The 13661-nt window shown below is 38.4% G+C and overlaps 1 protein-coding gene across 1 annotated transcript in view; it reads left to right on the top strand.

The window, feature by feature from the left end:
- LOC135219091 (S-phase kinase-associated protein 1) overlaps nt 1-13661 on the top strand; it is a 113723-nt gene that overhangs the window by 77737 nt on the left and 22325 nt on the right. The window contains exon 3 of the mRNA XM_064255525.1: nt 12825-13000. Within this exon, the coding sequence (XP_064111595.1) occupies nt 12825-13000 (176 nt within the window). The remainder of the gene's footprint in view (nt 1-12824; nt 13001-13661) is intronic.

Genomic DNA, 13661 nt, shown 5'->3' with positions numbered 1-13661 from the left:
AATGAAGGAAATCCCAGTCAGATTCTTTCTAAAAAAACTCAGATATACGTATCAAGTTAAGTGACCGGAGGGGGAAGGAGCTGATTTGTTGCTGTCATCAAGTGGGCATGAAATTTCCACCCCTCTCTCTCTCTCTCTCTCTCTCTCTCTCTCTCTCTCTCTCTCTCTCTCTCTCTCTCTCTCTCTCTCTTTTTTTTACTGAGATGAGAGATTTTTATGGTACATATATGCGTAATATGTTTATTAATATTTTCAAATAATAATAATTGTAATAATAATAATAATAATAATAATAATAATAACTGTAATTACAAAAATCATATGTGAAAGTATTTTACAAATACTACGATAATCTCTCTCTCTCTCTCTCTCTCTCTCTCTCTCTCTCTCTCTCTTCTCTTAAAGCGATGTATGTTTTTTGGATGATGATTTACTAATTTTCAAATATCAATATTAATGTAAACAGCAATAATATAAATTCATAAAAGAAAATACTAAAGTGAATTAGCAAGATTTTACTTTATAAAAAAAAAGAATTATGTAACCCCGTGTCTTGTTACGTAGCCAGCTTTGTTGGCTGGGTTCCAACTGTCAAATCCAGTGTTGCCATCTACGGATCATTGAGATTCTCTCTCTCTTTCTCTTTTGCTGATATATATGAGATAATTTCTATGGTACATGTGTATGTTTATTAATATTTTTGCATAATAATAATAATAATATAACTCATCTCAAAATTCACCTGTGATAGTATTTAAAAGAAGTACAATAATCTATCCATTTCACTCTTTTAAATAAGGACAACCCTCTCTCTCTCGCTTCTCTCTCTAATCTCTCTCTCTCTCTCCACACGAGATACTAGCATGCGCTAGTGGTAACTCTCGCCCTCTGTTTGGGCTGGAAGTGTATGTATAAGTATATCTTTAAGGACATTACTACATTTTATGGTAAAATAATAATATACAGTACTAGTTTACAAATAATATTACGTTTAATGAGATTATTTAATGAGATTAAACAGTAACAATAACATTCTCTCTCTCTCTCTCTCTCTCTCTCTCTCTCTCTCTCTCTCTCTCTCTCTCTCTCTCTCTCTGCTATTGGCTGTTTATATATTTCTAATGGTAAAATGTTTAAGATTACTTTAAAATGATATTAATAATACCAATTCAACGGTATATATGATGTAGGATAATACTTTAAGTAGACATTTGGTATTTGTGATTTCACATTCCATTGTTCCCTTGTAAAAAGAAAATGGATGTCTCAAATAGTAACAGTATGAAAGAAAACGTGCATGACCGAATACTTATGGGGGGACTGAATTATTTTCACATACGTAACTAAGTCATTCAGTACGTACATAGTATGTATTTATGTATAAACATAAAATGTAAGATTTACTTTAAAATAGTATTAATAATATTTCAAAGATTAATATGAACCATAATAGGATATTTTATGTATATTTGATAAAGGATGGTCTTTAAGGGATACTTTGGTGTTTGCATGTCCAGGATAGTTTATGAGCATTTTTAGAGGGGGTTCCAAACATTCGCGGATTCTAACTATTCGCGGGGGGGTCTGGTACGCATCCCCCGCGAATACGGGGGGACCACTGTATATATATATATTATAATATATACATATTTAAGGAAAGATACATGAGCTCTCTCATGGACCATTGCGGTACTCAAGTGCCATCGTTTTTGGTTACCCGGTATCGCTCGGAGATCTATTCTGCGATAGGAGAAAATGATAGAAAAAAAATAAACATGATTTTTCAACTCTACTAATTCCTTTTCTTCAAGCGAGTGCCACTTGGTCCTGGTTTTGGATCATCTGGCGACTGCATCGAATGCCACTCTTTGAAGTGGTCTAATGAGCTTAAACCTGGCTCCCCGGGGTATCCTGGACAATAATACAGTGTCCTTCCTCTTGCCTAAATTCTTCGTGCATATCCTGCAGCACTTCTGCTTGGTCATCTCATGACGAACCCAGGCATGGTTAACTTCTTCTTCAGCACCATACGGGCCTTTAGACTTCATCTTTTCTCTCATCTTCATAAGTTTTGCAGCACCATCAGTGTGTTTATTTAGTCAACCTCTGACGACATCAGTAATAAAAGTCAGGAAGCGACGATGGTACTGGCACTCATTTTTATAAAAAATTAATGAATTCAAAAGAGCACGAAATTTAAAATGAATTCCAAGTTTTTTGAACCATGCAAGACTTTTTCTGTCAAAAGCATATGGCTCAAGAAGTTTATCTGCCATATCAACACTTCCCATTTTACTATTGTAGCGGTCGATATGAAGAGATTTATTGAAAAATGTGGTCTTTTGCCCAAAGTATGTCTTTGTTTTCTCGACCATGTTTGCCGTATACTTTGTTGTTAAAACTGTAACCTCTCTTTTATCTTGAAATTTGACAAGAGTGTTGCCTTTTCTTGCAAAAATTGATTGATGCTTCTCCAACTTTGCATTCGTAATTTGTTTCGGGGGTCCTCTTCCTGTCCGAACTACTCCTGTCAGCATAGTTTCTCTCGTCAGCAAATAATCACTGAGTCGGATGCTTGTGTACCAATTATCAGTGATGACATGGCACCCTTGATCTAACAAATCTTCCATGAGGTACACAACGATACCTTCTGATACGCTGAGATGAGAAGCAGTAGGGTCTTGGATCTTGAAATTACTTTTTCGTAATAAACTGCAAAGTTCCAAGAATATCCGTCCCACCCTTCTGTTGGACAAAGTACAAATACTTTTATTCCAAAACGGGCTCTCTTGATTTTGATGAACTGTCTAAAGCCAAGACGTCCCTTCCATAATACAAGAGCTTCATCAACAGCAATGTGTCTTGATGGTCGCATGAGAGATTGTGAACGCTGCCGCAATAAAGATAAAAATGGTTCAATCCTTGTGCGTGGGTCTCGTCACTTGAGCAGTGGATGAAAATCTCAAAGATTTTAGAATGGACAAAAACCTATTTCTACTCATAACCTCCTTACAAAACAATGGTGGTCCTCCAGTCAAATGATCACGTGACCAGTACATATGCATGTCAGGTTTTTTTATCCACTCTCATCAGTATAAGTAATGAAAAAAAAACATGCAGTTCACGTGTGTTTACTAGTTTCCATATCAGTCCGTGAAGTTTTCTTTTAAGGAAAATCTTTGTACTGATCTGCCCTTTCATTTATCCAAGATCACAAAGTATCCATCATTTCTGGATCCATAAAATATTCAAATGCCACGTCAGGTGAAGGAAAATCATCCTGAAACAAATGAATATCCGCCCCGTGACTGGGATCATTAAGGGAAGGAACAGGGTCTGGCCGAGAATCATCAAAGATGTCGGACAACAACCGCCAACCTTCTTCTGTGACTGTCTCAATATCGTCAAATAATTCACAATCACTTACTGATTGCACACTATCTGATGTCTCACTTCCATCATCAGATTCCCCTGGTACATACATTTCATCTGAGGAATCTCCAGTCACACCCATGACTAAAAAATACGAGCGGAAATTGATAAAGAAGCAACCAGAACGATAATCAAAAGAATTCTACAGTTGCACTTATTGTCTATATGTGAGTCGACATGTCTGCCTGAGTGATAAATAATGGGAAAAGACAGGAAAGATTGAAATACTGGGCTCCAATAGGTGAAATATGGTGACGTCTTAATTTCGTCACTGAAATGTCACGATGCCTTACTCCTTCGCTCTGATTGGCTAGTGGGCGGAGCTTATGTTCGACAAAGGATGAGAGAGCATATCCTAGCAACAAGAAGTCTTCAAATACACAATCCCAACACACCAGCTCTCGGTACAAAAGAGAGAGTGGAAGGACGTATTACGCTAAGTCCTGGGATTTCTTGCTGGCTGTCAAGTGACGTAGTATTGTATGTCTTTGGCGGGAAGGGGTTAACTGAATCTCAAGCACCATTATGGCGCCTCTGTTAGGTATGTTGTGGCTCCATAAGGCCCCAATAACCGGAACTCCGCCTGTTATGATGCCATAAATCTCCAATCTTATGGCGCTAGACAAGCCCCATAAAACCGGATCACCGATAACTGGAGACTGCCTGTGTTGTGTTTGATGTTAATAATTAACTGACTTTAATACTAATTAATATACAAGCCCATTGTTTGTGATAGCCTTGCTGGCTGCCTTTCTACATTGTGTTAAGGATCGGTGGCAAGGGTGTACCTACACCCTTACTACATATTTGTACCCTTTAACATCAGGGCGAGAGTGTATTCATTTGAAATTTACACTTACACTTTGAAATTACTTAGGGGAACTTTGAGGGTTTGTCCTTTGTTTTTCTTCCGGGATTTCCTCTCATTCATTCATCTTTCGCTAGCTTATTGGATGAAGAGAGAAAAGGGGGGTGCATGTGGTGTTGGTGTTTGATAGATCTCCTCTCATTTCGTAGGGCGGTGCCCTTGGATGCGAGAAGAGTATCCTTTTTTTTAGATTATATTTTCTGTTTTTTTACAGGCTAACGGTGGTGATAGTTGATTACAGCAGTAGATGGTTGGATATCTCTTTGTTTTGACTATCCTAACCTTGGAATTTTACCTGTAACTTGTAGCATGCTGTGATATTGGTCCTCCAGTGTGCGTACTGTTCCCCTGCTGAAAATCACATCCGTTTGCCGCTGTTATCCTGGAGTTTTGTCATCAAAGCCCTCACAGCTGCCCTGTGATTATTAACTCTACTTCTGCTGGTAAATGTTCCTCATCCCTAAGAAGTAGTCTTGCAGAATTTGGAGAAGTCGAGGAGGAAGAAAGCTTGTCAAATTTTGTCATCTTCCTCTTCTAATCATCATTTTTCTCCAACCTCCTCCCCTTTGACTTCTAAGGCTCCCTGCTGAAGAAGGAGAAAGTAGTCTTCCCCCCCCCTTCCCTTAGAAGTCTCATCACAGGACTTCTAAGGGTCTGCCTCCTCGAACTGAGGAGGCAGTTGGGTTTCCATTGGCTTGCCTTCAGGAACAGGAACCATCACACTGTCCCCAGGGTCTAGCATGTCGGGAGCTGTAGAAGCACAAACTTCAATTTACACTTCTGCTGCTAGTCCTAGAGAGGTTCTGCCCCTAAGACTAGTTATGTGTCGGGCGCTCGTTCATGAAATTCCCTGAGTGCACGTAAATCTACGGATTTGCGTGCATCTAGAGTTGATGCTGGGTCTGCTTAGGAGTGGGTCACTGAGGTAACTCACGCCTTGCCGGTGATCACTCAGTACCCAGGGTTGATGTGACAGTCCCGCTAGACTTTTTAGTTTTAGAATACAACTAAAAATAATTGAAGGTTGTAGCTTTTCTCATTTTTGAAATATTTGCATATAAATCACGATAAATAGAAAAAAAACCACGTTCGGTCAACTTTGACTCTACCGAAATGGTCGAAAAAGGCAATTGTAAGCTAAAACTCTTACAGTCTAGTAATATTCAGTCATTCATCTTTATCTTGAAACAAATTTGAAGTCTCTAGCACAATATTTAGATTTATGGTGAATTTAAAGAAAAAAAAAAAAAACTCCTTCCCTCCGTTCGCGGATTCTCCGCCGCAAATCTTCGAAATGCGTACGTCGCATTCTCGTAATATTTGCTCCGTTTCATATTAGGCATTTCATAGAGTTTTATATATAAAAATGTGCGCAATTTCATTTAGAATACAACAAAAAGTAATTGAAGGTTGTAGCTTTTCTCGTTTTTGAAATATTTGCATATAAAAAAAATATAAAAAATTCGACATTCGGTCAACTTTAACTCGTCCGAAATGGTAGAAAACTGCAATTGTAAGCTAAAACTCTTACAGTATAGTAATATTCAATTATTTATCTTCATTTTGAAACAAATTGGAAGTCTCTAGAACAATATTTAGATTTATGGTGAATTTTTGAAAAAAAATTTTTTTTTTTACAATGTATTACATACCAAAATGATCGCAATTTAGTGTACAGTACTAAAAAAATTAACTCGTTAGCTTTAACCATTTTGCTCACAGCGCGATTTGAATACAATAATATATGAAATTTTGTTTTCGCATATATCACATTATTTATATATGATGATGATATTTTTTTTTCATTTCCGATGGTTGCATACTAAACTTCAGGCAATGATTAAAAAAAGAGCCAAAAATTAGCTCTTAATCTTGAAAACTAAGCGCCCTGTGATTTTTTGAAAAAAATATTTTTTCCGCTTCGGCGCTCACTCCGAGACCCCCTCGGCATGGGAGACGAATTTTATTATACGTATCCCTTCGGCGTTAAAGGCTTAATATCTCCGATGTGCTGAGGGTGGCCAGGAGCATTGTCGAGAATCAGAAGAATTTTGAAGGGGTTGTTATTTTTCCTACAATAATCTTTCACTTCTGGAATGAACCAATGAACGAACCAGTCTTCGAACAGCAATGCAGTCATCCACGCTTTTTTATTATGACGGTAATGCACAGGAAGTGTATGCTTGTCAATGTTTTTTAATGCCCTCGGATTTTCCGAGTGATAAATCATAAAGGGCTTAAGTTTATACCCAGCCACATTTCCCCCAAGCAGAAGAGTCAAGCGATCCTTGTATGCTTTAAACATGGGCATCGTTGTTGCTTCTTTGTGGATGTAGTACTGTTGTGGCATACGCTACCAATAAAGTCCGGTTTCGTCGACATTAAAGATTTGCTCTGCAAGTACCCTTCATTGACGACGATCTCATGTAAAGCATCCTTAAACTTAGCTGCTCTGTCGGCATCAGTGCTTGCTGCTTCATCGCTAATTTTCACACTGAAAATTATGGCGGTTCTTGAAACGACGAAATCATCCAGCACTCGCTGCAAAACTTTTGTTGTGGTTATCATCATACTTCTTTAGTTCTTGAAAAAGCATGCAAGCTTTTGTCTGAATGGTCAAGAGGGTGAGTGGCATACAATTTTGTATTTGGTCCTCCATCCACGTTACCAGTGACTGCTCCATTTCTTCCATAGGCCCTATCCTCCTCTTTGATATAACCGCTGAATGAACAGAAGCAGATGGCGTTTACAGCATCCATTACTCTTTTCTTGTCCTTTAGGATGGTGGATACCATCGATTCAGATAAACGTTCGTCACGGGCGATAACCATAACTGCCTTTCCACCTTCATGCTGGTTAATTATCTTCAATTTCTGCTCCAAAGTGATGGACTGCCTCTCTCTTTTTTGCACTACTAGCAGGAGACCTATTTGGTTGTTTGGCAGAGTTTTTTTTTTTTTTTTTTTTTAGTTTACTTTAAAAATGCACAAAATTCACAAACAAACACTTGACCTAATCTTACTTGGTTCAGAGCGAGAGCAAGTGAGGTCGGACTCATTGGCTGCCGCCGTACCTATGCCAGCCTCTCGCTCTTGGGCCAACATATCATACAGCGTAGTGCGCTGCTGCCTGCGCTCATTGTGCGCGAAATTTAAAAATACCTTTTTTTTTTTTTTTTTTTTTTTTTTTTTTTTTTTTTTTTTTTTTTTTTTTTTTTTTTTTTTTTTTTTTTGTTTTTTTTTTTTTTTTTTTTTTTTTTTTTTTTTTTTTTTTTTTTTTTTGCCAACCCCATCGTAACATTGGATTATTGTAAGACGAATTATCGTAACTCAAACACTACCTGTACCATATTTGATGGCATATAGGATGCACTTTTCTTCCCAAAATTTTGGCTAAAAAAATTGCCCTGTGCCTTATACATCGAAGGTGAGTTTGAGACCTCCTGTAGGCTTAGGCTAATCTTCCCTCTGATGCTCACTAACCCAGTTTACGCTCAGTACTTTTACCCACCCTAAACTCCATGCATCCTTATTGTATTGCTGGTATTATAGTATTAATACCGGTGCTTTAAAAATGAATTTGTAAAAATGAAAGCAATCCAATCTGAAATGCTGTGACTTGCGTCTATAAACATTAGTTGATCGGCGCTCTGCCTTAACAGTAATGCCATCTGTTGGCGAGGTATAAAACTACGGTATGATCGTTGCCACCGCTGCCAGATGCATGACCCAGCGCTTTATGACCTACGACATTTTGAGTGTAGTGGCAGAATGCTTTTATAAAGAGGATGAGAGAGAGAGAGAGAGAGAGAGAGAGAGAGAGAGAGAGAGAGAGAGAGAGAGAGAGAGAGAGAGAGAGAGAGAGAGAGAGAGAGAGAGATATTCTTTAAAAAGTGCAGCTGGGATCACATCTTCTGAAAGTACATTAACTTTATGTGCTGTAATTTCGTAACATGGTACATATAGATTGTACCAGGACTTTTCTCCGAGGTTAAGAAAGTAATTTTCACAGAATGACAACTCTTGTTATATGTCTGATATGTTTTACTAGTTGATCACGGAGGTCTTGTATAGTAACAAACACTGTGAATTACGTACTGCCTTTGTATATATTTTGAAAAATATGAAAGCATACACAAAATTTCCATACAGATTTTACGCTTAAAAGGATGAAAACATACTAATTGTTATGTACTAGTACGTACTTCAGAAATTAAACAAAGTTTCTGAAGGGATACAGTGAACCCTCATTTATCGCGGTAGATAGGTTCCAAACCCGGCCGCGATAGCTGAAAATCCGCGAAGTAGGGACACCATATTTACGTATTTATTTAACGTATATTCAGACTTTTAAAACCCTCCCTTTACGTAGTACTGTTAACAAACCACCCTTTAATGTACAGAACACTTAATGCATGTACTACAGTACCCTAAACTAAAACAGGCACAAATATTAAAATGTTAGAATATTAAAGTATAAAAAAATAAAGATTGTTACTGTACTCACCACGAAAGAAGTTGAAGAAAAACTTGAATGATGATGGCGATGAATTTGCTGCACAGTAGAAATGATGATGAAGCTGATAATGTCTTCTACTGTGCAGCCAATGATAGTATTTTACGTCTTCAGACGGAGGTGTCTTTTCCTGGGACACCTCTTCAACTTCTTCCTGGGACACTTCTTCAATTTCTTCCAAAGGCATAGTAGCAGGAGGAACTGGCTCTTTTTTGCGAGGCTGGAAGAACATTGTGATCGGAAGTTGCTGCCGCTGCTTCTATTTTCGCTCGAAGAGCATCCTGTAGGGAGTCATGTCTTCATCGATTTTGTTGCAGAATTGCAGAGAACGAACCATATCCTCGTCCCACTCTTGCGACAATTCTTTCAACTCCTTCGCAAGGTTGCAGAACTTGGCAAGCCGTTCTAATGTTAAGCCCGTTTCTTCGACAATTTCTTGGGTCTCTTCCTGTGTTTCACTGTTTTCGTCACTGGCCGATTTCGTCAAGTCTTCGAGGTCTGCGTCAGTTAGCGGCTGGGAATGGCAGTCCAACAACTCGTCGACGTCTTCAGTCGTCATGTCGCCAAACCCGTCGCCTCCAATTATCGCAGCCAACTGCACAGATTTCCGTACAGCAGAGTGTTGAATCTCAGCAGGTGTAAATCCCTTGTCATCGTAAACAATCTGGGGCCACAACTTCTTCCAGCTCGCATTAACAGTAGCAGGTTTCATTTCTTTCAGTGCCTTCTGGATGTTCTGCAGGCACGTGGCTATTGTGTACTGCCGCCAGTACGCCTTCAAATTGAATGTTTCATCCTCATCATCTTGGGCAGCATCCACACGCAACGAGGTCAGCCAAGGTATTCTTCGTGTAGAGGGCCTTGAACGCCCTGATAACCCCCTGGTCCATCGGTTGAATTAATGACGTTGTGTTTTTGGGTGGGCAGGAACTCAACCTGAATGCCCTCATGCGACAGATCAGTTGCGTGTCCACCAGCGTTATCCATAAGGAGAAGGATCTTAAATGGCAAGCCCTTCTCTAAGAGATATTTACTGACTTGTGGGATAAAACACTGGTGGAACCAGTTGGAGGTCAGCATCTTCGTAATCCATGCTTTTGGATTATGCATCCAGTACACGGGAAGGAGATTCTTATTTTTATTTTTCAAAGCGCGAGGGTTTTTCGATTTGTAAATAAGCCCCGGCTTTAGCAAAAATCCAGCAGCATTGCCACACATCACGAGGGTAACACGATCTTTGAATGCTTTAAAGCCAGAGGCTTTGGCTTCTTCTTTGAACAGGAAAGTTCGCGACAGCATTCTCTTCCAAAACAAGCCGGTCTCATCCATATTAAACACTTGTTCGGGCTTGTATCCACCTTCAGTGATAATATTCTTAAATGTCTCATTCGCGTAAGTTTCAGCAGCGGTAGTGTCAGCGGAAGCAGCCTCGCCATGCAGGGAAACGCTTATCAGGCCGAAGCGTTTCTGAAATTTCGCGAACCATCCTTTGCTGGCGGAAAAACGTCTTTTCTGAGGCTGGGAATCTGTGGATGTCCCTGCTTGAGGTTCATCTAGTACATCATCTTCGTCTTCTTCAGCATGGTCGCCATCGTCGTCTTGAGGTTCCTTTGCCGCAAAATTCTCATACAAACTCAAAGCCTTGGTTCGGATGGTGTTCGTATCCAAGGCTATGTTCTTCTTCCGGCAGTCGGCAATCCAGATTGCTAAAGCACCTTCCATACGGACGATCGTTTTATTACGAGCAGTAACAACTCGCTTCGCTGACCTGCTAAAGGTGATGGCAGCCGTCTTTCTAATGTTCGCCTCGTCCTTCTTAATGTAGCGAACGGTGGATTCGTTCACTCCAAAATGGCGGGCTGCGGCCGCATAACTTCTGCCTTCTTTCAACATATCGAGAAGTGTCACCTTCTCAGCAATCGTCATCATTTTTCGGTGGCGTTTAGGCTTACTACCAGCCTTAGCAGAAGCAGAACGCTTGGGAGCCATTGCAGGGGTTACGTAAACAGAAAGTTCAACAAAAAGTTCAACTTTAAAGAGTCACGCACAGCACAGGTTAAAGTTACACAGTAACGTAGCAGCATCTACCGGGCGAGAGAGCGGCAAACAAAGTGGCCGCGAGAAGATGCTACTGGTCGGAGACAAGCCAAGCTGCTGCGGATCGGAGAAGCGGTCAAAACACCAATCACTGGCTAGATTACAAAACTTGGGAGCTGATTCGTCATCTATCAGCATTGGAACCAATCACAGTCCGTCTTACATGCTACGTAGTAGTTACAAATTCAAATATGTACAAGGTACTATAGATGCTTTACGTACGCTATTTTACGCTTGTTTTGTTGTAAGATACGTACGCTTATTCGAGATGTGATTTTTGCAACAAACAATATTATTCGATGCAGTACTACGTATACATACAAAAGATTCATGGAAAAGATGCACATCCATTACATTTGTAGTAGTAGCCATCAGCAGCCTTACACCATTCAAATATGACAAAGTCAGACTGCATCTGATTTGCGTTTCATGTTCGATTTAATTTTACTACGTACTTATACTGAATTATGGTATGATCACATTCTCTTTTCGTGTTTTATTTCTTTCTGTACTGAATTATATGTCGTATGTAATGCAATGAACCATCAGTAAGAGCAGATATTACTAATTATTAATGGAATTAACGAAATATTTGGGGTCTTCATATATCGCGGCTATTTTCGAAATTTCCGGAAAATCCGCGATATATTTCTTTTATAATATATACATACGTAATGAAAAAAGTCCGCGAAGTCGTGAATCCGCGATGGTCGAACCGCGAAGTAGCGAGGGCTCACTGTATCTTTGAAAAGTGCAGTAACTTTGTGAATGGGTTATCACATCTTGTAAAAGTACGTATATGCACTACATGATAGGTGCTGTAATTACCTTTGTATCATATTTATGCATGTACAAAAACAAAAATAATACATTTTTGACAAAGATTTTATATAGAAAAACTTTAAAACTTAAAAATTTATGCAATAAATTAAACATAAACACTTTTGCAGATTTTTGCAGTGTTTATAGAGGATTCACAAATGTTTGCACTATTGTGAAGAACTTGCATATGACAATTAGTTAGGTTCCATTGTAAAGTTTGCACTATTGTGAATTTGTGCAAATCGAATCCCGTAAGTTCAGGGTATTACTGTAATATACAGTAATATGAGACTGCAATACAGTATTGTTGGATACAGTGAAGTAAATCATAACTTTGTAAGAGCCAAGGAAAAGATGCATATTTGTTGTGTTTGTATTTTATGAGGGTCTCTAGGTGCTTCAGTAAATACCGAAATATGTACCAATGACCAGACAGCAGCACCATCTATTAATGAAAAGAATAACTGAGTCTAGTTCATGTATTTAAGACAATTTTCAACTTAAGAATACTTCATATAAAGAAAAATAAAAACTCTTCATATAAAGAAAGATAACATTGTCACATATTAATAGAGTTTCTATAGATTAATTTATGCTAAATTGAAGCAAGATAATTGCTCTGAATTGAGTTAAATATGGCAAAATAATCTTACCTCTGCCCTCATCTGATTTTTCCAAACCAAAACATGACCAGTTTGTTTGTATTTTATAACAAATAGTAATACAAGACTACATACACTATTATTGGATACTGCGAAGTAATGGATAACTTTTTAAAAGAGCAGAGGAAAAGATGCATATTTGTTATGGTTGTATTTTATGAGGTGGTCTTGGCACCTAGCCTAAAAAAAAACCAATAACCAGTTATGAATATATTTAACAAGCGCCTTAAAACCGAAATGCCTCTTACTGATGGCGACTGTAACTGCAGGCTGCCTGTAGTTGTAAGTTACAGATTTCAAACTTACAGCCTATTTTATTACTTTATATATTTGTAGTATATAATTTCATCCATATGGTTTTATATTGCTCACTCTGGGTTACCTTATTGGGAAATTCCTGTATCCTGAGAGTATATTATTATTTACAGGTATGGATGAGGACGAAGAAGAAGTTGTTCCCTTACCTAATGTCAATGCTGCTATTCTGAAGAAAGTGATTCAGTGGTGTACGTATCACAAAGATGATCCTCCTCTTCCTGATGATGATGACAATAAGGAAAAACGTACAGATGATATCTCCTCATGGGATGCAGACTTTCTCAAAGTATGTACATAAGTTTATGGGTGGATTGCACTTTCACTATTTTAAAAGTTTGTACAGAGCTACTTAAATACAGTCCATTTGGTTTGTGTACAAAGATTGCTTCAGAAAGTTATTTGTAATTTAAATACAGGGGATACTCTCCCATGAATATGTATAGTTTCGATGAAATTTTTATACTTCGTAGCAATGTAAACTAAAGAACATTAACTTGTTAATGATGAAATGATTATCACATAACAGGTAAATATGTTGCACCTGTGTCATGCATACACACACAGTGTTGTCTGAATTGGATGTTTAATTAAAAAGAAACTCCTTTCACCAAAAGTACAAGACTTCATGCATAGAGATTAACTGGCAGTGTGGGAGGGTTGGGATTGGTGATATGTCCATAGTGTTTGATTGAGGTTTTTCTGGAAATGTGATTTAATATAAGTAATTTACCAAGTAATTATATATAGTTTTATTTTGTTCATGAAACTTACCTGTCAGATATATATATAGCTGTATTTTCTGAAGTCCGACAGAATTTTAAAAACTTCCGACACACGCAGTGGTCGGCCAGGTGGTTAGTACCCATTCCCGCCGCTGGGAGGCGGGTATCAGGAACCATTCCCATTTTCTATTCATAATTTTTCTGTCGCCGGTGCTGAAAACACCT

The sequence above is a fragment of the Macrobrachium nipponense genome, chromosome 1 (genome assembly GCF_015104395.2).
Source record: "Macrobrachium nipponense isolate FS-2020 chromosome 1, ASM1510439v2, whole genome shotgun sequence".
In the NCBI taxonomy this organism is placed as follows: Eukaryota; Metazoa; Arthropoda; class Malacostraca; order Decapoda; family Palaemonidae; genus Macrobrachium; species Macrobrachium nipponense.
The sequence above is the reverse complement of the archived record's forward strand: the minus strand, read 5'-3'. Positions and strand labels throughout refer to the sequence as shown.